Consider the following 26,713-nt stretch of genomic DNA (forward strand, 5'->3'; position numbering starts at 1 on the left):
ATTTCACTTTTGAGAAACTGTGCTCACCAGAAGCCACTAATACTGGTGATGTTAAAAGAATGCCTAATGCTATAGCAGTGCTTGGAGTGAGGTGCTCGGGGCTGTACATCCCGCCCATGGGCCCCCAGCCCGATCTCAAACCCAGCCCCACCCCTGCAGAGGGGACAGTAACTGACAGAGCGGCGGGGGAGGGGGTCAGGTTTGCCTGCCCAGTGCCAAGCCGCCTGGGGCGGCGGGTCCCTTACTGGCCGCAGGTCCTGCTCCGATCCCGGGCTCCTCTCCGGCTCCTCCGCTGCTTGTGACACGTGTGGCAGGGGCGGGCGGGCGAGGGGGGGGGAGCCACATCACCCCACTCCCCCAGCGGCGGGGGGTCAGGGCAGGGACCGCCCCCGGGCCGGGACGCTGAGCCCACCGCCCCGCCCCACGCAGGGTCCCATTGGTTGACTGAGCGGGGCCAGGGGGAAAAAATAGATGGCCGGAACGCAGCCCCTGGAAATGTGCTGCCCCACGCAGGTGCTCGCTGTGCTGGTGCCTAGAGCCGGTCCAGCAGGCGATCAATTTCCAGCAGTTCACCTGTCCCTCCCCCCACTGCCATGTGCTGCTCCTGCCCTCTGCCTTGGAGCTGCTCTCCAGAGCCTCCTGCTTTCTGGGGTGGGGGGAGGAGAGCGGGGCTAATGTCAGGGTGTCCCCCTTCTCCCCTGCTCCTGCACCCCGCTTACCCCATCTCCGTAGAGCAAGGGGGACACACGACAGGGCTCAGGACAGAGGGTCTCAGCTTGCTGATTAACTTAACAAGGTAGTGTACTTAAGAGTGGTGTCAGTGTACTTAAAGGGGAAATACGCATCTCTCTCTCTGACATACAGGATGTGTGCGTCTGTCTCTGTCTGCCATGATGTCTCCCCTCCCTCCATTCGGGCTGCCTTGTAGAGTGTGAGGCTACATTAACAACAGTGAGTTAACCCTTGAGGGCTCAGCCAATGGCTAGTTCATCATTCAGCAGTAAGGCATTCCCTGGGAGATATCCCACCCTCTGACTCCACCACCTCAACCAAGCTTCACAATCATCATCGCTGTGTACATTATTAAATTGTTTGTTTAAAACTTATAATTCTTGGATTTGCTTAACATTAATGGATTTGCTTAACATTGTTTCGCTTAAAGTCGCATTTTTCAGGAACATAACTACAATGTTAAGTGAGGAGTTACTGTAGGTACTTTTTTTTTGCATGCATGCATAAAACAAACAAAATCCCCAAGTAACAAGTACCAGACCCAACCCCCAACTTCTGTAAGCATTTGGTATTTGCATGATCAGTTACCGATTTTATGCGTACAAAACAGATGTGCCTGCGAATTTTGCTAACACAGACAAGAGACCCTCTGCAAATTTGGTTCTTGATTTATTTTGGAGGCCGAGATATAATGACATTGCAACTTACTCTCAGCACACCCCATGCATGTGCAGTCACATCATGCACCAACAATCACAACAGTAAAATGGGAACATCTGAGAGTCATGGCCTACAGTTGTTTTGTCCCATGCATAAATGCCAGCCCACGAGCAAGGAGAGGAAAGGATGTACCTCCTTGAGCAGAGTCATCTCGTACTCCTGCAGCTGCTGCTGGAAGCCAAAGTTAGGACTGACATAGGAACGGACAACCTTGGTGGCAGCCAGACACTCCTCCCAGCTGAGGTCGGTCACAGTCATAAGGTAAGCCACCAGGATGGTGGTGCTGCGGGAAACACCAGCCAGGCTACCATAGCAGAAGGATTGAAAAGAAGAAGAGCACACAGTGACAAAGTGCACTCAGGAGGTAGGAGAGCCCAGGAGGAGCAACCCCAATTCAGCTGCCTGGCTAGAAGTACATCCTGCATGGAGTGCATCAGTCAGCCCTGCACCAACACCCTGTGAAAGACACAAAGTGTGTGTGGAAAGGCAGTCCCCTGTTTCAGAGGGGGCCTCTTTCGAGAATGCTTTTCCTATCAAGAGCTATCATTAATCCAGTGGATAGGAAACTGCACTGGGACTCAAAAGATATAGATTCTGTTCCCAGCTCTACCGCTGATCTGCTGAGGGACCTTGGGCACGAGGCTTCCAATCTCTAGGCATCTATTTCCCCTCCCACCACTAATCTGTCTTGTCTATTTAAACCGCAAGCTCTTCAAGGCAGGGCCTGTCTCTCGTCTGTGCCCATGCAGCACTCGGCACAATGGGACCCTGGTCCCAGTCGGGGCAGGGCCTGTCTCTCCTTGTGTATCTGTGCAGCACCTGGCACAATGGGGCCCTGATCTCAGCTGGGGCAGGGCATATAACACACTGTGTGTCTGTATAGTGCCCAGCACAATGGGACCCTGGTCCCAGTCAGGCAGGGCCTGTCTCAGGCTGTGTGTCTGTGCAGCGCCTTCACAATGTGGCCCTGGTCTCACTGGGGCCTTTGGGTGCTACCGTAGTATTAACAGAGCTTTTGATAACAATGAAAAACACAGTGAATATAAGCAAAGGGGGCAATTGACATCAACACTGACCAATGAATGAGGCAGCCTCCCCCATGGAGCCGGCATTCATGAATGAACCCGATGCTCTCCTTAAAATGCTGGATCCTAGGAGAGAAAGCAAAGAGCGAGATTAGGCAGAGGTCACCCATTCTATGGCGCATGTGGTTCTGGCTCAGTCCAGTCCGTTTCCAGAGAACCTGCACCCTCCTGGCTCTCTGGACAAGACGCTGAGCTCCTTTCTATGGGGAGGTGTAATAAAGAGAGCTGCCAAGTCTTATGCTGCTGCAGGAAGACTCTGGTTTTACAGATTGTTTTTAAGCATGGCCCTGCTTCACCTGGCGAGTTAGCATAGGCACCAGGTGAGCACTGCTGCCAGCAATAATAAAAAGACTGCGCCTGGATAGCCGGTTATGTACCCAAAGCGATGCACAGCCATTAACCGGACACTCCCCAGAACCCTGTGAGAGAGAAGTGTCAAATTAACCCCTTTGTGGCATTAGGCAGCTGAGACTCAGAGAGTTTCATTGGTTAGCTCCCCTGCACCTCAGGGCTAGAACCCAGGACGCCCTGGCCGCTAGTCCCCTACTCAGTACACTGGCCCATACTCCTCCTCTAAGGGAGGATGGTCTTGGGGAAGAGGCACTGGCTTGGAACTCGGGCAATTGGGGCTCAGTCCCCAGCTCTGCCACAGACTTCCTGAGAGACCTTGGTCAAGTCACTTCACCTCTCTGTACCTCAGTTTCCCCATCTGTAAAATGGAGATAATGATACAGATCTCTTCTTTGAAGCGCTTTGAGATGTGCTGATGACAGGTGCTAGATAAGAGCTAGGTATTGTTATTATGAGGAGAAATTTTAAAAGCTGGGCACGTTTAGCCTTGAGAAAAGAAGACCGACGGGGGATCTGAGAGTCTTCAGATCTGTTAAGGCTGTTATAAAGAGGATGGGGATCCATTGCTCTCCCTGTCCACTGAAGGTAGGACAAGAAGTAATGGGATTAACCTACAACAAACGATTTAGGTTAGATATTAGGACAACTTTCTAACTATCAGACCAGCTCTGGAAGAGGCTTCTGAGGGAGGTTGTGGAATCCCCGTCATTGGAGGTTTTTAAGAACGAGTTGGACAACCCCTGTCAGGGAGGGTCTAGGTTTACTGGGTCCTGCCTCAGCACAGGGGACTGGACTGGATGACTTCTCAGGGTCCCTTCCTGCCTGACATTTCTATTATTTCTCTGATTTTCTGTACAATGGGGATAATCATGATTCCTTTCTCCTACTTCTCGTCTAATTCGGTTGTCAGCCCTCTTGGGCAGGGACTGTTCCTTACAGAGCTCAGCACAGTGGGGCCCAGATCTCAGTTGGCGTCTATAGGTATTACCCTCATACAAATGATAACAAGAACTCCATGCAAGTCAGTGATATGTTACCAGATTTACAGGCAGGGTGTTACACTGATTCAGATCACAAACATCCGCCCATGCCCGGCATCATAGTATCTAGGTGCCAATATAAACGTCGTTCTGCTAAATCCCATCAAAGACAAAGAACATTTCAAAAATAATGGTAGGGTACAAACCTCTGTGTTTCTTCTTCTTCTAAATCAGTATTTACAGTAAATGTTTCCTTGTTATTCGCTGGCCCAGATGCTGCCGCTAAGCCAAGGAACTGATGGCTGAATTCTGAAGACCTCTTTCGCCATTAAAAAAACAAAGGGGCCATTTTCAATCCAAAAGGGAGAGGTAACCGAGGGGAGAAACTGCAGGGAAAGCCCAGGCCCAGGATAGCAGGTGTGTGGCTGCCCCTCATCATTGTTTCCATCTGCCCCCCACCAGTGCGTTCTCCATTCACGTTCCAGATTAGCTGTTCCTTTCTCTATCTCGTGCTCTCCCTGCCCAATTCTTTGGGATAAATGCAGACCTGGTGTCGATGGATGCAACTCTGAAGGCAGGGAGCCACCTCTGGGAGACTTGGATGGACTCTGGAAAGGTGTTTGGTCCAGGCTTACTTGGGAGCCATAAGGATGAGCCAGGACAATAGCCAGGGGAAGATGTAGGAGAAATCCTGGATGATTCCTGCCCTCTGCATAAATATACTGGGCCAGATTCTGGCTTCAGCTATACCTGGAGTAACTCTACGGATGTCAATGGAGTTACTCCTGGCTTATGCCCATATGTGCCAGAGAAAAGAATCTGATCTGTTCTCTCTGCCCTGCTATCTCAGCCCTTCTTGGATCTGTAGAGCTCCTGGACATATGTGAACCATTAACAAAAGATCTAAGAAAAACAAAGCAAGCCGAGGTCTGGCAACCAGCCATCCTGGCATAACACCAGTCCCATCCAAGGAGACATTAACCCTTTGCGTGTGTGGCAGCAGAATGCTTCCTTTGTCACCATCCAAGTGAATTGGTGATTTATTAAATGAGTCCAGCATCTCTCCCTGGAACAGGACCCTTGGAGCCGAGATAAGGGCTATTGTTATTGCAGGAATAAGGTTAAGCCATCAGAAGCTCCTCTCCTTCCTTCCTTCCTTCCTTCCCCCCTCCCCCCCCCCCCCGACCCCACATGCTTTCTCAGACATCACCCTGACTTCCTCAGCCTTCTCATGATAAGGGTGGGGATGTTCTCCCACAGCCTTCCTGATTTCTCAGAAGTTAAGACAAGATTCGATTGATTGTATAAAGCCACAGCGGAGCCATTCCCCAGCAACCAGGCGGTGGCTTTTCTCTGTAGAACATTCTACACTGGTACTAGAGGGCTTGTTATTCATGTGTGACCACAGGAGTGGGAGTCCAGGTTCTAATCCCGGCTCCTGGGATCTGGCAAACCTTTTCCATCTCTAGCTTCTCTGCTAAGAAGGGATGCTGCCCACCTCCTGGAAGAACACAGTTCACACACCTTCTAGAAACCATCCAAAGACAGTGCCAATGGCAACAAATGTTTTAGTTGCCCAAAGCTCAGAGAGACACTACTATCCTATAAAGGTTTTTATATCATGCTCATCACCATAATACCTGAGCATCTTCCCGTAGTGCATTAAGCAATGTGTCTACACATCTGTCACATGTTACTTGTCTTGTTTTGGTAGGGGTCTTTTTTTTTTTTTAATATAAGTATACCTGTGGCTATGCATTTGTTAGAGAAGGCTGGTCAAAGGAATGCATCTTGCATTTGAAGTGGCAAGTGGTGAGTTTTGGGATGGATCTTTGCTCCTGGGGGAGTTCATTCCAGTCTCGGACCACTCCCAGAGAAAGTTCTGTCTCCCACAAAGATGTCCTCTACCCTTGTTGCTGAGAGCTCCATTGTGTTAAAGCACAGTTGTTAACCATGCTTTGTGCTGGAGAGTTAGATGGTCTTTTAGACACCCTGAGGTCAGGCCATGGAGGGTTTTGAAGGTAAGGACTGAGACGTTGCAGTAGATTTGAAATTCTATGGGAAGGGAAGCTAGTGTAGAGAGAGGAGGATGGGTTGGATGCACTCAAGGCCCTAATTCCATTGGGTTTATAACAGGCTCTTCCAGACTCTCTTACAGCAAAGGCAGTTAGCTCTTCAGCACATTTTCCTTCTTTCTCTAGACTGAGAAGCAGATGCAGGCTGGCTAAAAGTGAGCTGGAAGAGTCCCACGTTCCCCTGGGCTTGGAACAAAAGCTTATCCCCATGCAGATTTCCAGTCGCCTCCTTGACTCATGGCAAGTAAAGTCTCTCTGCTTTTGGGAACATAGGAGTAGCCACATCATATCAAACCACTGGTCCATCTGCTGCGGTATCCTCCTGCCAGGAGTGGCCAATTCTTGATGCTTCAGGAGAAGGAGGGAAAAAAACCCAACTCCCTATAATTCAGTTGGCCCATAGGCAATTAGCTAACAATCTGCAGGGTGAGGTTTATCAGCTTATTAATTGATAAGACTTTGTATTTTATGGAACCTAAAGAGGTATACTGGGTGGGAAAAAACAGCTGTTGGCAGTAGCTTGGTGTTTAACAGACTCCTATGAACCCAGTGGCAGTGCCTTCCTTGGAATTTAACCCCTTGTTGGCTAGAGCTAACCATTATTCCTTGTCACGCCGTACAGCTAAGTCTCCCATTCTCCATTCAGCAGCTGGGTTTTTGAAAGTTGACACGACTCAGCCGCACTAAACTGCTGACAGGCTGCATGTGGTCACCCCCTCCACCAGGGATGTGGGAGCTGAACACTTAAGGAGGATACACAGATGACTCAGAGGGTCTGAGTTTGGGCATTACAGAAGAACACTAAAATTAGCTGGATCACCAAAACTAGGAACAACGAGGTGATGAGAAGTATGAATTGTTAAAAAGCCCAATTACTTGAGACCCTAGGAAATCAATCACATCTTTCTGTAGACACGCTGATCTCAGAGTGACCTGACTGGAGCATTTATACTATCAGGCAAGATGGCAGGCAAACCAGTAAGAGGAGGAAAGAAAGCCAGCTACGCTGGAAACAGCACCAGATCGACTGGTACCCAAAGGAGAGGGGAAGTTTTATAACACTGTTGTGACTGCGAAAGATGGATGGTAGTGGTGGTGGTGGACAGCCTCCATATTGGATATGTCACTCGAAGAAGAACAATCCCATGCAGGGACCCGTTGCTTTCATGTTGTGGGAAAGGGACTCTGTCCTTCAACGTTCTGAAGTCCTCAATCAATTCCCCTCTAGCTCCTCTTGTCTTGCTTCGTAGTTCCCCACCCCGTGCTGTCTCTCATATAGAAATGAATGGATGGCTTTGTAAATTATCGTCATCTCTCAGATCTTCTCTTTCACTTCCATCCCAAGCCCCTTTGCATTCCTGACACAGCCCTGGGATACACAGCCCTCGGGGGGGAGGGATAGCTCAGTGGTTTGAGCATTGGCCTGCTAAACCCAGGGTTGTGAGTTCAATCCTTGAGGGGGCATTTACGGAACTGGGGCAAAAATTGGGGATTGGTCCTGCTTTGAGCAGGGGGTTGGACTAGATGACCTCCTGAAGTCCCTTCCAACCCTGATATTCTATGACAGCCCCCTATTTTCTCCACATTGAACTCACACCTTCTAACCGTCCCACCTGTCACAGCCATTCACCACCATCCTTCCAAACAACGACTCAGAAAGTTTCCATTCGGAGCTGACACTTTAATCAGCCACGAGGGGGGACTGAGTCACAGGATGCCTCCACCCCTTCTGCATATCTCCAGGGGACTGACTACTGCTGCCACAGTTCTCCCACACTTACTGGCTAAGGAAGTGAAAAGAAAAGGATGTGAAGGAAGCCTGAGTTGTCTTATACCAACACAAAGCCCTATGGCTAGGTCACAAAACTAGCCCAAATACAGCTATCTGATTGGGTAACATCTTCCATGAGTCAACAACTCCCAGCTCATATATCCATAGGAATGTCTTTGTAATACTTTCCATTCCTTTGTAGGAATAAGGCACTGTGTGCATATATGTACATACTATTAATGTACAGTTCATAAAATAAATCAAAGCATTAAACAGCTTTCACTTTCAATACTCTTACTTTTCTCTATTTGTTGCATTTTTTCTGACCTCCCAACCCCTAATATTAACGTGGATTTTTACCCAGAAAATTGTGAAGTTAATTTTTTTCACCAATTTTCACCCAGTTTTTAATTTTTGTAATAAACACGGATACATATTTTAAACAAAATAAAAACCAAAAACACAGGGCCTCGGTTATGATGGATTTGTTGCTCTCCTTGGGGAGCTTGAAGCCTTTGGCTTCATGTCCCACAATACACCAGCCCCGGAAATGCACTGCTGGACAAGCCTTTTTGTGTAATTGTTTGGTTCAGGTTTTTAATGTAGTGCTGACTTCCTCACCATGGGAACCCACTTTTGCTGACTCTTTACCCCAGCTGACTTCTCAGACCATGTCAGCCACCAGAATCCTCTCTCTCATGTTTACAGGCATCAGCCCCAAGGAACATATTCAATTTCCAGCCATCTCCTAGAGTAATCGGTACAGATTCCCTCTTTACATGCAGGTCATTATGAGTCTCCAAGGTCTCCAGTCACAAACCTCCCTTCTTAGAAATCCTTTGTAAGTTCAGCCGCATTGTGAAATCTCTGGTATAAAGCAATGTGCAAAAAATAGTTCCTTGAACAACTCTTCCTTCCTGTGGCCAGTTTTGTGTAGACATGTCATAAAGGAAAAAAAAAATCCTGATCTTGCTGAGGAAAGGTTTTCTTGTAAAGCTTCTCTTTCTGCTCAGTGGGAACATGAGCAAGCAGAATTAGAAGGCCGGGACATGTCTTTCTCCGAAAGATGCACTCTCCAGTGGAATGCTAGCAGCTCTCCAAATACCCAGGGACAAAGTTTCCAAAGCAGCCTCTGAACCTGCACACCCACAGTTCTGGGCACTCAGAACCGCAGGTTTGCATGTACAAGTGGCATTTCTATGGAAATGGAGTGGCGAGATGGTGTCGGACTGGCGTCATTCATGGGGCACCCCAATACTATTTGTGCATGGAAAGATGAGCTTTGGAGCACCCACAGGTATGTGCCCCAGAACAGAAGGGTTGCAATTTAAGTGTTGTGGAGAGGTCACTTTGAGATTCTGCCACTGGATTACGCTCAGTGGGGACCGATACCATGAACATTTCAGTGATAATGGTACCGCACCAAGGGTTGGCCAGCATGTGCAGGAGGCCTTGGGAAGAGAAGTCAAAACCTCCAACTCCAAACACACAACTCTCTGTCTGGAGTTGGGTTTTGTGGCCCATTAAATCCACCAGTGAGGGATCACCACTGTGAATAGTCCTGAATTTAACATGGATCCACTGGGATCTGGAGGGCACTGACAGGCACTCTGCTGATGCTGTGTGGCCTTGAGCAGAGTGAAGCTCAGCAGTGGGAAAAGACCTGTCCACCAGCCGCATTCTTCAGATCCCACGGGGGCCTGGGAGGGAGAAAATCCACTGCACCCCCACAACACACAAACACACACACACTCCATCCCGGGCATGGGGGGTTGGGGGTGCAGGGGAAAGTGGGGTGAGAAGGAGCAAAACAAGACAGAAAGGATTTGTGGGTGAGGAGAGGAGGTAAGGAGAGAACTCACATCCCAAAGACGGACCTGCACAGCTCCTCCCACTCAGGCACCAGAGAGAACTGAACAGAGACTCATGACCAGGTCTGATGCAGAAAGTCACTACTCCGCGCCATCTCCCTGGGGTTATAACGCTGCAGCAGTTCCTAGAAGTCAGACTTCAGAGTGGCTGGAGAGTAACACCCCCCACGCTCCCTCACCAGTGCATTCCTTCCAAGCATTGCAGCACAAAGGAGGAGCTGTAATCAGCTCTGCCCCCAGCCATATCTTACCTGGGAAGAGGGTTTTGCAGGGTGGAAGCAGCTGCATGAACCCTCAGAGCATGCCAGGCTAACTGAGGGCAATCATGCATGGATGCAAAAGCAGTAACACCTCAGCAAAACTTAGTATTGCAGAGTACAGCTCCGTGGGCTGGGGTGACAGGATTCCTGAAAGGGCCCCAGATGCACATGCAGCTATTCATACACACAGAGATGATAATGCCTAGCTCCTAGCTAGCCCGTTTCTTCAGGAGATCTCAAAGCGCTTTGCAAAGGAGGTCAGTATCATCGTCCCCATTTTACAGATGGGGAAACTGAGGCACGGAGAGGGGAAATGTCTTATCCAAAGTCACGTGGCAGAGCCAGGCATAGAAGCCAGTCCAGTGGTCTACTCACTCCAGTACACTGCCTCCCATTTTAGCCATTTATTCCTAAACAAAGGGTAGGAATAAATAGTCAGTTTTCAGAATGGAGAGAGGTAAATAGTGGTGTCCCCCAGGGATCTGTACTGGGATCAGTGCTGTTCAACATATTCATAAATGATCTGGAAAAGGGGGTAAACAGTGAGGTGGTAAAATCTGCAGATGATACAAAATTACTCAAGATAGTTACGTCCCAGGCAGACCATGGAGAGCTGCAAAAGGATCTCTCAAAACTAGGTGACTGGGCAACAAAATGGCAGATGAAATCAATGCTGATAAATGCAAAGTAATGCACATTGGAAAACATAATCCCGACTATACATATAAAATGATGGGGTCTAAATTAGCTGTTAACACTCGAGAAAGAGATCTTGGAGTCATTGTGGATAGTTCTCTGAAAACATCCACTCAATGTACAGCAGCAGTCAAAAAAGCGAACAGAACATTGGGCATCATGAAGAAAGGGATAGATAAGAAGACAGAAAATATCATGTTGCCTCTATATAAATCCATGGTACGCCCACATCTTGAATACTGTGTGCAGATGTGGTAGCCCCATCTCAAAAAAGATATATTGGAATTTGAAAAGGTTCAGACAAGGACAATAAAAATTATTTGGGTTATGGAACAGCTTCTGTATGAGATGCGATTAATAAGACTGGGACTTTTCAGCTTGGAAAAGAGACAACTAAGGGGACATATGATTGAGAGGTCTATAAAATCGTGACTGGTGTGAAGAAAGTAAATAAGGAAGTGTTATGTACTCCTTCTCATAACACAAGAACTAGAGGTCACCAAATGAAAGGCAGCAGGTTAATACAAACAAAAGGAAGTATTTCTTCACACAACGCACAGTCAACCTGTGGAACTCCTTGCCATAGGATGTTGTGAAGGCCAAGACTATAACAGGGTTCAAAAAAGAACTAGATAAATTCATGGAGGATAGGTCCATCAATGGCGTCCCTAGCCTCTGTTTGCCAGAAGCTGGGAGAGGGCAACAGGGCATGGATCACTTGATGATTACGTGTCCTGTTCATTCCCACTGGGGCAGCTGGCATTGGCCAGTGTCAGAAGACAGGATACTGGGCTAGATGGACCTTTGGTCTGACCCAGTATGGCCGTTCTTATGTTTTTATGTATCTATGTGTATACACACACACAAACAGACCTGTCAGCATGTTTCCAGTGGTTGTATGTCCAGTGTCCAATAAAATATATTACTTCACCCGCCCTGTCTCTCTTGTGTCCAAGGGGGCATTTTCACTTTTTAAAATGGCCTTTTTTCAGAAACAATATTTTGGGCAAAAAATTGTCAACTTGGTCAGATGTTGTGGGGAGGGGTTTTGTGAAAAATGTTGTGCCTTTTTTCAATGTTTCTTTTAGAGTTAGTGTTGAAAACATTATCTAAATGCCTATGGACACTTGTTTGTGCAAAGTTTTGACAATTATTTCAGGAATGTTTCCAAGGAAAGTTTGGAGGGAAAAATCGGGGAGAAATGGCAATTGAAAAATATAAGCAAATAAAAAATGGATCCATTTCAAATCCTTTGACACAAAATCAACTTGGAAATCTTGAGGGAAATGAGTTTGCCATTTTTTGACTAGCTCTGCACACATACATATACACCTCTATGTATGAATATATATGTACATATATATCAAATCTAGAAATGTTATTAATATGCAGGCTGTGTTTAAGCTCAGCAATGATCTAAAGATAGTTCAAATTCTAATGATCACCCCTTCATTGCTGGGACATTCATTCATTGAAAACTAACAATTTGCTGCCCATGTAACAATTTGTGTAAAAACTTGGAAAGAACTTACAGGTTTTGACTGGACGAATCTGACACTGATATACAGAGGTAGGTCATATCCTGAAACAGAAGGAAGGAGACAACATTAAAATGCCTTCAACAAGCTTGTAACCAGAAATCTCCAACCCCTATGACCCTCTTAAACCCCTTCCCCCCGCCCGACTGTTCTTGCAGCATCACCCGTGTGACATCGTTAAACCAGGTGCCAGCTCTTGCCAAGTCTGTAAGCATCAGGTGAGCACTGACAAATTTATAGCTGGAAACCAGACCAGTTCACCTACGTTAATATTGTTCAAGATAGATGTTAGACGTGTAAGGATGTGTTTAGTCTCTATAAAATGCTTGTAAATTGCTGCCCATTAATCTCACTTGTAATGGCTGTATTCCAGGCTACCAGGTAAAATATGTTTGTTTTATAATTGTAAAAATGCCTGCTCTGAACTTGTGAACTCAGACGGGAAGAGTGGCTCCCTCCGCCCATCCAGAAAGATTATCAAAATGAGGTGTGCCATCCTACAGCAAAAGCTTTGCTGGTTGCCCCATGCACACGTGGGGAACTACATGCAGAAGGCCTCGTCCCATGGGTTTGAATGCTGGAAGAGGGAAATAAAGATAGCTGACATGAAGATTTTTCATCTCTTTGCTGTTTGGACTCTTACAAGGGTTGGAGCTAAGAAACAAAAAGCAGAGATCCCCAAGAGCAACCTGGGTTAGCCCTGAAAAGACATTAAATGCTGATGGATTACTACATCTCTGTCGCTTTTGGAACCATATACTGTAACTCATTTGTGCATATCTGTTGCCTTCTTTAACCTGTAAATAACGCTCTCATTTCTTTTTCCTCGTTAATAAATCCTTAATTGCTATAGGATTGATTACCAGTGTTGTCTCTGGTGTGAGATCTAAGGTACAAATTGATCTGGGGTAAGTGACTGGTTTCTTGGGACTGGGAGCAACCTGAAAATTCTGCTGTTTTTTGGTGTAAGTGACCATTTATCTCCAAGTGCAACTTGCCTGGCTGGCAAGATAGCCTGGAGTGCCCAAGGGGGCTGTCTGTCACTCCATGGTAAGACTGTCACAGGGATCCAGGAGGTCACATTTGTTATTGGGTTGATGAAATCTAATTATAGAACATGGCACCAGTTCGGGGTGTCTGCCCTGCTTTTGACAGTTTGCCCTGAGGTTGGCACTCACAGTTGTGAGCCACTCCAGACTGCATGACAACCAGCTTGGGATGAAATCCTGGCCCTGTTGAAGTCAAAGACCTCAACAAAAGGCTGGCCACACAAAATCCAGAACGGAATATGGGTAAAAGTTCCCCAAAGGAGGATGAGAAAATGTCATTGAATTTCCTGACTTAATTCAGTTTGTGGATCCTGGATGATTTATAACATGCTTTTCAGACAACCCCAGCCCCTATCCAGACCAGTGAAAGGAGTTATTAAGGGTAGCATCCACTATGTGCCAGGCACTTTCCAAGCACTTAAGAACAGCCCTTGCGCCGAGGGGCTCAGAATGTAAACGCACTAAAACCTAGCTAACAAGCAGCCATGTTTAAAACACATGGTGGAATCCTGGCCCCATGGAATCTAATGGGATTTTTGCCATTAACATCATCATGTCCCCAGGATTTCATCCACTGTACCTGCTTAACATATAATCGGACTAGCTAGCCCCATCCTGAGCCCAGTGAGGAGGGGCTTATTTGTCTTAACGTGGTCAAGCATTCTATGGATAGTACCCAAAATAAAGTGAAATTCACATGGTGCAGCCAAGGCATGTGCTCTGGAGCACTTGCGATTCCCATGGTGAAGCTACTGGAAGCATATGGTAATCTCACAAGCCCATATTTAGGGGCCCTCGTTACAACAGTTTTCCCTGACCCAGTTGCAACATGGTTCCCTCTTGTGCTGCAAACAGGACTTTAACCAAGTGCTGAGACTACGCTAAAGCCAAGAATTTGGCACAGTTCGGGAACGTGGTTAGAACACAGAGAGTTCCCACCAACGCGGAATCATGCTGTATTGAAGCTGCGGGAGGAGGTGTTGTAACTAGTTCGCCTGCCATGGAACTAGCTATCATGGAGATGGGGGCCTCCCTGGATTAGAAAGATGGTGTGTAAACATGTACGTTTGAAATTGCTCTCATCTGTGTGTTATTTACTTTTCTAGTTACCTTTATATAGATATAAATCGGGCCTGCTGCACTGGGGAGGAGAGGGGACTTCTTTTCTCTAAAACGATGCTTCCCAGATCCTCCCAGCGCTGCACTAAAATTAGAAAGTGGGATGTTTTTAAGGCTCCTGCTCCAAAGCAAAGTGGATGAGAATCCTGCCAGCCAGCGTTTGAGCAGGTAAACACCAGCTTGCTGCAGTTCTCCTTCAGTCTCTTTGCTGGGTGGCGGTGATCAGCTGCAGTGGACTTTTCAATAAAAACAACCCATAAGCAACTGGGGCTAGAGCCAAAGCCAAACTGAAGTCAGTGGAAAGACTCACATTGGCTTCAGCGAACTTTGGAGCAGGCCCAAGGGAAACATACTGTGATTATTATTTATTTATTTGTATTACTGTAGCAGCTAGGAGTGAAGCAGGACCCCACCGTGCTACAAACACACAAGGGGACCGAACGTCTGAAACAGAGACCATCGATTCACAGACCATCTAGTCAGACCTGCCCAACATGCATGGGTGGCGTGTGAACCCCACTTAGGGGAGGCTCTGCCCCTTCCACCTGAGGCCCTAGCCCTACCCTGTCCCTTCCGCCCCGCCCGAGCACCCCACTGCAGCCGGAGGAGCCCCGGCCAAATTGCCCTGAGCTGCCAGCCAGCCCGCTCCAGCCATGCCAGCCGGACCAAACACCAGCCCGCCCGCCTGAGCTACCCAGGCCAAGTTGCCCCTGACTACAGCCAGCCTGAGCCGCCAGTGGGCCTGAGCCCCAGGCCACCGGCCAGAGCTGAGCTCACGCTGGCTTCAGGGGGGAGATGCAAAACGACGGCGAGGCCTCATGGCAGAGCGTGGGTGGGGCCACAGCCTGGGTTTAGGGAAACTTAGCCTTCTCTGGCCTATTACACCCACCGCCCTTGAGAACACGGGCCACCGAACCTTCCCATGCGGCCCCTCTCCACTCAAAGGAGTCGCTTTATTACACGGGACCAGCCAGGCACAGAGACGCAACCCCGCCCTGCATATGTAGCCTTCATTGCAGAGCCAACACTACCCCCGAGTCTGTCCGTCCTGTGCGTACCTCACGATACGCTGCAGATAACCAGAGCTCACTCCTAGGGCTGGAGATCGTTCTCTGCCTTTTCCTGAGACTCTCCTCTCTTCCTGGCGGGGGTGAGCCCGGTCCCCCCACGGGACTCAGGTCGGACGGGATTTGGGGACCCAGATTGGTTGTTCTCCTTGTGGAGGAACCTCGAGCCTTGAACCGCTTGTGTCTGCCCCCTCCTGGCTGTGGTGATGAAGTAGCTCAGGCCTCTGTCCCTGTGACCCTGGCCTCCAAGGCCTGCAAGGCTGGGAATCCCCTCCTAGGCACTGCTCCCACACTGAACCCAGGCCCGTGGGATTTCCAACGAGACCACGTATAAACTAGCCCACAGGGCACGTGTCTCACGGTGGCTGACGTGCGAGCGCACACTAGAAGCCAGAATTCCCACTGCCCAGTCACACAAAGTCCCTGGAAGCCAATGGGCCGGCAGCGCTTGTTACCCCTAATCTCATCTTTTCTTCTAGCCCTCCCACTCCCACAGAGGAGGTACCTTGAGTCTCTCAGCAGGGCCTAACCTCCCCGCCCCAGCCTGGGTTTACCTGGGGGCCGTCTCCAGTTTAGCCAGGCAATTCTGATGCTCCGTTATGGAGGAGAGGCCTGTGCAAAGCACTCACCTATAAAGTGCCAAGCTCAGGCCTCTGCTGAACCCCAGTGGCAGGGAGTTCTGCAGGCCAGAGCCCTCTGGCAAGAAGAGGGTACACTAGCTGCAGCCGGGCCTTGGGTTTGCAGGGCCAGCAAACCTCACCTGGAAATGACCCCCCCAGACAATGCTGTTGCGGACACTCCCCAAGGGTGCGTGACTCCCGGGAGCAATGACTCAGACGTGCCGAGACCCACATCTCCCATTGGCAAGAGCAGGACAGAGCCCCTGCACAGCATGCTGCTGAGAGCATGGTAGGAAGCAGGGTCCAGTCTCGAGGACGGGCCAGGACTGAGTGGCCGACTGCTGGGAGCTGCTCTGCCTGGTCAGTTATGGAGAGGTCTCCCCTGGGACTCACAACCCACCTCACCCTGCCTGTCTGCAGCCTGCATAGCTTTCTCAGCCCTATCTCTAGTATGCAGGCTGGCCAAGGGACCGCACAGCACCTGAGCCTTGCCACAGCTGGGACTTATTCCCTCTCCCCCAGCTGCCTGGAGAGCACTCCAGTGTGTCACTGCAGCATGGGGCTTTAAACTCGCTGGCTAGGACTATCCCCCTCACCTGGGACGCATGGGCTGTCCTGGCCACAGCAGGCAGAGCCAGCAGCACTGCCAAGGGAGCTCCCCTGCATTGGTGTCATTCTGATTAGGAGAGGGTGAGTCTTAGTGCTCCTGAAGGACTGGTCCACTTCAGAGGATAAAAGTCTACTACTGCTGCCAGTTAATAGACTTCGGCCCAGATTTTAAAGGTATCTAGCCACTGCTGCGCTCAGTGTCCCAACGCCTGATTTAGGAGCCTAAATCTCACTTTCAAAAGGGTTTTAAGCAACACCTACATACGTTTAAAACTCTGGGCCCACACTCTTTACTTCCAGAATAGAGGCTTTTAGGGCTGAAGGCCCTGGATTCACACCCCACTGTCAGCTCAAGCTGGGCCAGTTCTAGACGCTCATTGCCTGGTCAGAGATGCTGGAGGTGCCCATTGTGCTGCAGCAGGACTGGGACCACTTCACTGCTGGGAAAGTGGGTCTGGAGTCAGCCGGTCCGTGTGGAATCTCAGGGATTCTCTTCACCACCACCCCCGAAACGTGTTCTCAAGGCATGGTGAGTAGCACGCCCTCATTCTAAAAGGAAAGCAGTTCCTCGCTCGCCCTAACCTCAGAGGTCTTCTGCAAGGCGGTGCATCTCCTCCACATGTGTTCATCTCACCTGTGTTTCTAAGGCCCTGCGGAAGACCCTCACCCTGCGTCATGGCTGGACAAGTCATAGCTAGTGATTTGAGAAATCAGTGAACATGGAGCTGTGAAAATGCAGCGGCTAGAGCAAGGCACAACAGGGGCAGCTGCTGCGCAGCCTCCCACAGACATGGGCCTCAACAAGGCCACTTTCGTAGGGTGAGCAGAGCCAGCACAGGGCGTCTTCCTGTCTCCAGCAGCACAAACGTCCATTGAGACCCAGCTATGAATGGAGAGCCCCTCACTGCTGTGATCTCGGACGGGCCTAACAAATGGTCAGTCTGAAGGAGGTGCAGGGGCCTTTGAATGGGAGATGGAGCTTTTCACTACCAGGTCATCAGCAGAGACAGGCATCTGAGAGCACAGTCGCTCTGGGAAAGCAGTTTGGTGGTACTCAGTCCAGTCTCTAGAGGGGCAGCTGTCCAGATCTCAAAGGTTACCTTCATGGGCAGCACCTCGCTGGCTTTCTCCACGAAGAAGCCAAGGTTCAAAATGAGCTACAGGCTGAATTACCCACTTTTGTACCCCTAGAGTTGGCCCTTGCAGGTGAAGGGAAGCCTGCAGTACCCTGGCCCATGCTGTGCCGATCAGTACTGCTACGGGTGGGGATTATGAAGGCCGTGTCTTTAGCTAGGATCCACTGGCAGATTCAGGCCAAAGAACAATGAGACAGTCCACCCTGGGGAATCTCTCTCACGCGTGCGCTGCTTGTGCATCTCCCAAGAACTCTGCTCCTTGTCGGCTTGGCCTTCTTATGGGAAAAGCCATATTCCGGGTCCACCTCTCAGACTGTAAGAGGTGGAGAAGGCTGCTCTGGGATCTCCTTGCGCTCTCCTCTTACTGTCTCCCTTGGAGCAGAGTTATACTGGTCTGTCTCTCCTCTCTAGAGATTTATGCTGTGCCCATCACCTTGGTGTCTGGGTACCATCAGAACTGTTGGCCCCAAGGCTGGCTGTTTCCTGTCAGAGCTTCTCAATGTGCATACATGTACACACCCACACACACCATTTTGGAAGAACTCCCGGAGGAGCCGGAAAGAGAGGGCTGGGTGTAATGCACTGTGGTGTGTCACCCGGGAGCCCTGCCCTTTCATAAGCCCTCTGCATAGCGTGAGAATTCGCCTCTCACACAACTGAGGGAGTCCAAATTAGTTTGGGGAAAAGGCGTTCGGTGGTTTCCTCGTCCCAACACCTCACCAAACCACTGTCTGTTCTGCCACGGACTGACAGCTGCTGTCAAAGAGCTGAAGGAAAGTGGAGTGCATTGGCACAGCGGGTTGTGGGGGAGCAAGCCCAGGCCTGGACAGGCCGGGGGGCTGCAAGTTGGGAGTGAGGTGCATTGGCAGAGCTGTGACAGAATAGCAGGGGATGCAGGAGGGGAGTGAAGGGGGAGACCACTGCTCAGGAGTGAGGTGCACTGGCAGAGCCAGGCTAGGAGCAGCCCTGGAACAACACACGGTGCTGCAGCGCGTGGTCAAGACGCATTGACAGGGCCAGGTAGTTGCAGCTTGCCTGGCACCTGCTGGCCTCATGCCACAGCACCCAGTCCAGCAACAAACTAAGCAGTCAACTGCATCAAAAACACATTGGCCGGGATTTGCAGCTTCCCAGCAACCAGGGAAGCCGCACTGCAAACAGTCTCCAGCCCAGGAGATAGTCTAGCTCCTCGGTGCTTCTTGCCAGCAGGTCACCTCTTCCCACACACACACCCCAGGATTAACTGCTGCTCTGCTAGCCGTTTCCTCTGCCCTGCTGGAGACAGGTCCCACAGCCCAAGGAGGGAAGATGACAGCACTGCTGCCTGCCTGGGAACAGCACTGGGGTTTGCGGTTCCCTGCCTGGCTCTGTGATTGACACATTGCTCAACCCACCATGCCTTTCCGGTTCCCCTTTTCCTCTGGCCCCACGTGCTCGAACGTGTTGTAAGCTCTTGCTGTGGTTCGCCACCCGTCTGGAGGGGCCATGCTCTGGCAGAGACGGCTCCCAGGCAGCTGCTGCTGCTCCCCCGCGCCCGCAGCAGTTTCTACATCTTTGATTTTACCCCACAAATTACTCAATGGCCCTTCACGGGGAAAATGCTCCCGCTGTTATTTCTCTTTGTAATCCTCCTGAGCAGGAGGAAGGTCCAGTAGCACAGGCCCAGTGCTGCTGGGACAGTCTCAGCATCCTCAGCAACCGCACAGGGCCACACGGGACTTCACAGCCGTCAGCAGGGATCAACCTGAGAACCTTCCACTCCGAAGACACCAGACCTCTGCCATCATCGCGGCTATCGCTACCATTAAATGGCCCACAGGAGAATGCCCTTTGACCTTTTGCCCTCACCGAAAGAGTTCCCCTCAGGTACCATACCAGCCCATGGGGTTAGCAGAAGGTCCTGCCCGCACTGCAATATAGACTGAGCCTACTCCCTGCCCAAGAGGAGGTGGAAGAAGAACAGCATAGTGGCCCAGCAGGGAGAAAGCATGGTCCAGTGGGTAATGCACTGGACTGGGCCTCCAGAGACCTGGAGTTTCTTCTTAGCTCTACCACTGACCTGCTGGGTGACCTTTGGCAAGTCACCTCCCGGGTCTGTGCCTCAGTTTCCCCTCCCACCCTTTGTCTGTTTTGCCCTGCAAGCTCTTCTGAGCAGTGACTGTCTCTGGCTAAGTGTGTGTAGAGCACCTAGCACAATGGGGCCCTCATCTCGCTCGAGGGAAACAACAACAACAACAGTTGCGGGAAGGGAGGGACTAGCAGATAGGGGAGTGGGGAGCACAAGCACAGAGGGCCAAGCTGCAGAAACCGAGAGACACAAGAGATGTACGGTTTTATCTCATAAGCTAAATGCATCCCCAACCAGCAGAACCATGGTCCCCCCAGAAGCAGCAGGCACGGGTACTAAGTTCACACACATTTGCTTTCCTATCCACTAGAGGTCAGTAGTGCACTTACACAATAGCGGGTGCTGCGGAAGGGCCTGAGGACATGGGGCTGGCTAAGTGGGATCTGGGTTTCCTCCAGATTATTTTTTCACTCTAACCTGCTATTTTCCACTGTGCAATTCTACCTGCACCTTGCTCCCACCAGGAACCCCAGCCCTGCCCTGGAAAGGAGGGCGAGCCACCCCTGTATACCCACAGATCTCTGAGATTTGGCCTCTCATCTCAATGACGCACAAAAGGGCTGGCGTCCAAAACTCGCCCCGCTCCCATCGCCAGCACCTGGGGAACGTGTCTGGGATTAACCCCAAAACTCTCTACCAGATGGCACCAGGCACCCGGCACCTGCCCCACTCATCACCCTCCCCATCACGAATCCAGTTCCTAAGCCCAAGGCAGCTGCCAGCAGAGAAGTGCCCCAAGTGGCCCCAGGCCAGGCCAATCTGCCCTGTGTGGAGCGCTTGGCAGAAGTACAAGCCTGGAGTTGACAAAGGCCTGGATTCAAGCTTGTGTGTGTACACCAAGCTATTTGCACAATCTAGGATCCCAAAAAAGGAACACTCGACTCACCCACTAATAGGGTGACCAGATAGCAAGCATGAAAAATTGGGACGGTGGTGGAAGGGTAATAGGCGCCTGTATAAGAGAAAGGTCCAAATATCAGGACCTCTGATAAAATCTATAAAATCGGGACATCTGATCACCCTACCCACGAATGGCTGCCACGTCCCCTCCCGCACACATGGCTCCTTCTCTGGCCTGGAAGAAGCCTTGTAACGCTGCACAGAGCTGGGGTGCCCTCTGGTGGCCCCGTCTATGCCTGGCACCTCTGCTTTGCATAGCAATCCTCCTCACTGGTATTATAGCCGCAGAGCTTCATCCAGAGATCTCAAAGCACTTCAGAGACTTTAGCAAACACAGCTGCACAGCCCTGGCTACGGGAACCGTTGTTATCCCCACTTGATAGCAGCAATGCTCGCCTCTCACATTTCCCTCCTTCCCAGCTCCCCAGGCTGCAAACGCACTCACACTCACCTCCAGAAGGGGTCTGGCGTTGTTATGCACCGACAGGATGTGGGTGACCCTGTTCTTTGTCAGATTTTCTCTGTCCTCAGAATCTGTAGGCAGAAAAAGTCTCATAAACACCCAACCCTCTCTTTAAAAGCTGGCCCATAAAGCATTAAGTAGGGATATTAGTTTGCAGCAGCTAAACACGGAGTGGTCTTTGGGCTAACATCAAGTGAGTGTCAGTTTAGTACATGCTAGGTCTTTTCTATTACATCGACTACATTCTGCGCTAGGAGGTGCAGGAAATTAATGATCCAATAGGTCTTTCTGATTGCTAATAGCTCTGATCTTAGAAATTAAAACTGGTCAGAACCTTGAAACCCTCCTCTTCTCCCCTGGAACTGCACAAACACCCTCCCCCCCATCTCCATGGAAAATTTCAACAAAAATGCAATTGTTTTGTTTGGTTTTCGTGGAAATTTTTCAGTGGGAAATGTTGACTTTGCCAAAAAAAATATTTGGACAAAAAGGGCCAAAACCAATTGCTCAATTTTCAGCCAAAATAATAAATAATAATAATAATAATAATAATAATAATAAATCAGTTTTGGGGGTTTTGATTTTCTGACAAATAAAAAAAAACTGAAACGCTTCTGAAGAGAGAAGACATTTTGCCGGAAAATTTTACTTTCATTGAAAATCCAATTTTCCATCCCAAAAAAAGTTGATGGAAAAATGTCATCAGCCCTATGAGAAACATACCTGTTTACTGGTGCCAGCTTGGGTTCCTAGTATTTGAGGGACCATTCAGGGACGGGATCGTTCAATCCAATCTCACAATCTTTTGACTGTGGGAAGGGTTGTGGGCTTTGTACATTCTCATATTTAAGCAGAAGCAACATTTGAGATGTTCTGAATCCTACAGTCACCCCTTCCCAGCCCTTTGGAGACTGTGGTTGCAGATACAGCTCCTCTTCCATACTGCTTTGATGTCTTTTCACTCTGGAAGATGCCAGAGCTCTCGGCATTAAGATCATACCTCCACCAGCCACGTTGGTGGAGCCGAGCCGACTTGTGGCCAGCTGATTTAGATTCCCCTCCATGGCTTGGACCCCATGGAACTGCACAAACACGCACAGAGATGTGCCCAGCCCATAGGAATTACAGCCCATTCTCCTGTTCAAAGGCAGTAGTCACTAATTCAACAAGGCTTAGCCTGTAGAGAGACATAAACTGCTCCCTCTAGTGGCTGCATCGTGTGTCCCAAATCCTGCCCAGCCTCAGGCATCGTCACCGGCTGCTGGATTGTTCTGCGGTGCCACACACTTTCCAAACCCCATCACCATCTCCTCTTCGGTTCCCTCTGCCCGTCTCCTTCAGGCAGCCCTGACACTGCGTAAGAGATAAACCCACCAGCAGCATGGCAGGCTATGACTCCAAGCAGGTCTCGGAGAACAGCTCCAAAGACTACCTAGTCTATGTGGGTACATCTACACTGCATCTGGGAGCAAGCCTCCCAGCCTGGATCCACAGACTTGCTGTGGCAGGGCTCACACTAGCATGCTAAACATAGCTGTGTAGAAGCTGTAGCTCAGGTCCCCGCATCACAAATCTGTGGACCCAAGCCGGGGGGCTCGCTTCCAGCTGCAGTGTAGACATACCCTATAGGTCCACTTAGGATTGTAAATGGTACTGCTATATCTAACAAAGCAAAGAGGGGCCTAGTGCTTACAGCCAGAACTCCCAAATTCTAATCCCTGCGCTGACACCATCTCCCTCTGTGACCTCAGGCAAGCCACTCAACTACTCTGGGCCTCAGTTTCCCCCACATTCTTAAATAGGATACTCATACTTAGTTCTCCACCTACGTCTCCGAGGAGGATCGCGGATTAACAAATTAATGTCAAAGGGCTTTGAGAATGAAAAGTGCTGAGGACTAGAACAAATCCACAACAACCCAGGACTTTGCATCTGTGTCTTTGCTGTGCAACAGTGTCCTTCAGACCCTTGCCGCTACTCCAGAGATAGCGTGTTTCCTCCTGCTCTGAAAGTCTGGGCCCCTGCCACAGGAGAGTTTCCATTAGTAGCCTGGGGACTCTGCCACACATGGGCACAATTCAGACTGCATCCCGCAGAACCACAGACCACTCTCCTTATTAAGATGACTCACAGCTTTGCAACGCTTCTTTTCTCTCTCTTTAAAAATATACATTTGGCGGCTTCCCCCGTCTACACATTACACACAGCGGGTAAGTTGACATTGCAGACATAGCTCAATGCAATGGCCACTCAAGTACATCCCCTAGGTCCTGGATGGGCAGAATTAACCCATGCAGCCACCTGTGCTGCCAGGCATCATTGCTATTGTTGCTCGAGTGAGTTTTGATCTAGCTCAGGCATGCCTACCCGTGCTGCAATCACACCTCCTGATTGCAGTGTAGACATATCCATTGTGGCCCTTCTGGTTTCTGCAGTCTCTCCATGGAGAGGTTCTACTGACATGCAAACATACAGCCCTTCTCTCTTCATTCCTTTCTTTGCTCTGTGGCCCCACTGCTTCATTTAAACACAAACAATGGCCAGTCGCATCAGACACCTTTAGAAACCAGCACTGGGGGAAGAGAAATCATTTAACCGGAAAGAAAGCTCCCGAATGGAGCTTCCATCCAGCCCTTCCCTGACCTTTAGAGACAGCGCACCTCTTATACAAACAGGAGGCAAGGATCCCGCAGTCCAGGTAACCAGATGCTTCAGTAACAAGGCACTTTTCCCATCAGGACAGGCGTAGTAGTTTGAAAACACACCAGTCACCTAGAGCCCCCTTTCTGTGGTACTTCTCTGGCCCCCCATCACTGCTGTATCTAAGCACCCCATAACCGTTCAGATACTCACCCTCACAACGCTCCTGGGAGCCAGGGCAGTGCTGTTATCCCCATTGCACAGACGGGGGAAACTTAGAGGCTGTGGTCACACAGGGAGGCATTGCTGGAGCAGGGAATTAAACCCAGTTACCCAAACCACTGGCCCATGTTTCCTCTCTACTTGCTCCTGCAGAGGACACGGGCTCTGCAGTGGCAGCCACGCCATTCCAGGCATGGTGATCACTAACTCGCTAGGGGAGAGAAATCCAGGGGGGTGTGAATCACTGAAGAACCAAACCCAGCCCTTCACGTCCTCTGGAAAAAATGTCACCCTGTTCGGGAAATGCAGGCTGTCTGCTGTGGCATACAAGGCAACCCCACAGCGACACCCAGACTTCATGCTTAAAGTGCAGGGCTGCCTGGAAAACAACCCTTACAAAATAAATACAAAACACCCAGCCTGAGTGGCTAAGCCCTGGGATACACAGCAGGCTCCGTGTTATGCTAGTGTAAATATAAAGACCTCGGTGCCTATATATTGCAGTGCCCATATACTGCTGGTTCCTTATAGGTGTGTTTGAGCATAGGGGTGACATCTCTTTAAGGTCCCCTATAAATGCAATAGGCAGATTATATCAGCTGGGTATTATTATTCTTTAAATATTTATACTATGGTAGCACCCAGAAGCCCTGGTTGTGCTAGGAGCTGTACAAACACATACAAAACCAGAGACTCTGCCCTAAGGAGTTTACAGTCGAAGAAGTAAAGGGGTGTGTGAGGTTGGGAAGTGTGGGGGTAGGCATATACTCTAATAGATACCATACAAGGGTTAGGGAGAGACACACATTTGGGATTCTTTACCTGATTACAAACAGATGGAGTGACATCTGCCCTCCCTTGACACAGCTGATTTCATAGAGCTGGGTCCGGTGGGGACATGTAAAGGAGGAATGGGTAGCAAGCGGCCTTACAGTGCAGTTTGCAGGACCAGCCTTTAAAAATGCACCAGAAAATATTTTGTTTTATTTGTAAACTGAGCCAACCTGCTATGGAATCTCTGCCTAGTGCACACAATGCTTACATTCCCTGCTCGGCTCTCAGACAGTACGGGGATAGTGAGATGGAGAAACCTAAGATCAACACAACAGATGGACAAAAGAAAACACACACAGAGGAAGGATGGTCCAGTGGTTAGAGCACTAGTGGGCCATTTCAGAGACCCCTGCTTCAATCCCCTGCTTTGCCACTGACTTCCCATGTGACTGTGGGCAAGTCACATGATCTCTCTGTGCCTGAGTTCTCCAGCTGTATGATGGGGTTAATAGTACTGCCCTCCCGTGGTGCTGGAACAATTTGAACAGTTAGGGTGCTGAGAGCCATTGAACCAAACTATAAATCTGGTATATGGTGGAAACCACTTCAAGCCAGAGGGTGCTGCCACACCCCCAGCATCCTGAGGGCCAGCACCTAAGCTGCCCTCCGTCACAGGATAAACACATTAATGGTTGTGAGGTGCCCAGAGAGGGCCCACAGACAGTATACTGGCAATATTTCATAGCAGCAATGGCATGGCAGTTCTGAAAGGTTCGTCTCATAATTAATTATCCCCATTTGCCCAGCCCCCCTGAGGAACACTTAAATTCAGTTCATATCTGTCATCAGACAAAGCACCCTGGTGCCTCTCAGCCTCTTCCCAGAGAACAGCTGCAAGCTGGAAAGGCATGAGGCTAATGATATGCAAATGAGAACATCAAGCAACCTGCCTCTCTGCTAGAATCCCACCAGTCTCAGCAGTGCCGACACAAGGAGCTGGTAACCTGGGGGGTGGGTTTACTTAGGTTAGGTCTGCAACCCGAGGCACATACTCCACCGTGCTAGCTCTCATCAGCTCAGGGAACCAACCTGGTAAATTCCACTTGGCTGCCATCTCCATGCCAAGCACACAGATTGAAAGCAGAATTAACATTGTCCAAAGAGCCTCAGCTCTAGGGTTGCCAACCCTCCAGGATTGTCCTGGAGTCTCCAGGTATTAAAGAATAATCTTTAATGAAAGATTATGTCATGCGATGAAACCTCCAGGAACATGTCCAACAAAAATTGGCAGCCCTATTCAGCTCTGTAGTTCATTTTCTTTTCAACTTTTTTCACTCGTCCTGCCTCTTCTCTTTACTCCTCATCCTCCTAACGCTATGTGGAAAAACTCCTGGCCCAGCCAAAGGGGAATGACCGCGCCATCAGCAGTAAAAGAGATACATAAAACACTTCCAAGCCCTACCTGGGTGGGGTCTCTCTAGAGCCTTGAGAAGAAAGCCTCCTTGGGAAGGAAGGAGTGTCCTTTTCATAGCGCGTGGCCCATTTATACAGCCTCTGGCTCATAAGGGCCCAGTCCTGGGTGGGTGTGGAGAGACTTCAACTCACAATGAAATCACTGGGAGTTGAGGATGCTCAGCCCCTTGCAGGAGGCACTCAGTACCCGATAGGATCAGGCCCTTGGACTCTTTACTTGGTGGGGCAGGAACCATGTCCTCCTGTACAACACCGAGTGCACTGATCGCGCTCGGTCAACAATCTCCCGTGGTGCTTGAGAGAGGGAATGAGCGAAAGATACTTACCCCGGATGTTTCCCAGGTAGAGGCCCTCAACAACCTGAGAAAGAGACAGAGAAAGGAGAGATGTCAGAGTGGCCTCAGTGTAAGAATCCTGATGCTGGAGCAGGTGAA

The 26,713-nt window shown here is 49.7% G+C and overlaps 1 protein-coding gene across 1 annotated transcript in view; it reads right to left on the minus strand.

The window, feature by feature from the left end:
- The window catches only part of IRF8 (interferon regulatory factor 8), a 71,324-nt gene that overhangs the window by 35,769 nt on the left and 8,842 nt on the right, over window positions 1–26,713 (minus strand). Inside the window, exons 3-7 of the mRNA XM_077831431.1 lie at window positions 26,606–26,639; window positions 21,159–21,241; window positions 12,074–12,123; window positions 2,529–2,603; window positions 1,585–1,756 (exon numbers count right to left, since the gene is read on the minus strand). Of these exons, the coding sequence (XP_077687557.1) occupies window positions 1,585–1,756; window positions 2,529–2,603; window positions 12,074–12,123; window positions 21,159–21,241; window positions 26,606–26,639 (414 nt within the window). The remainder of the gene's footprint in view (window positions 1–1,584; window positions 1,757–2,528; window positions 2,604–12,073; window positions 12,124–21,158; window positions 21,242–26,605; window positions 26,640–26,713) is intronic.

This window comes from Eretmochelys imbricata, chromosome 12, assembly GCF_965152235.1.
Source record: "Eretmochelys imbricata isolate rEreImb1 chromosome 12, rEreImb1.hap1, whole genome shotgun sequence".
Classification (NCBI taxonomy): Eukaryota; Metazoa; Chordata; order Testudines; family Cheloniidae; genus Eretmochelys; species Eretmochelys imbricata.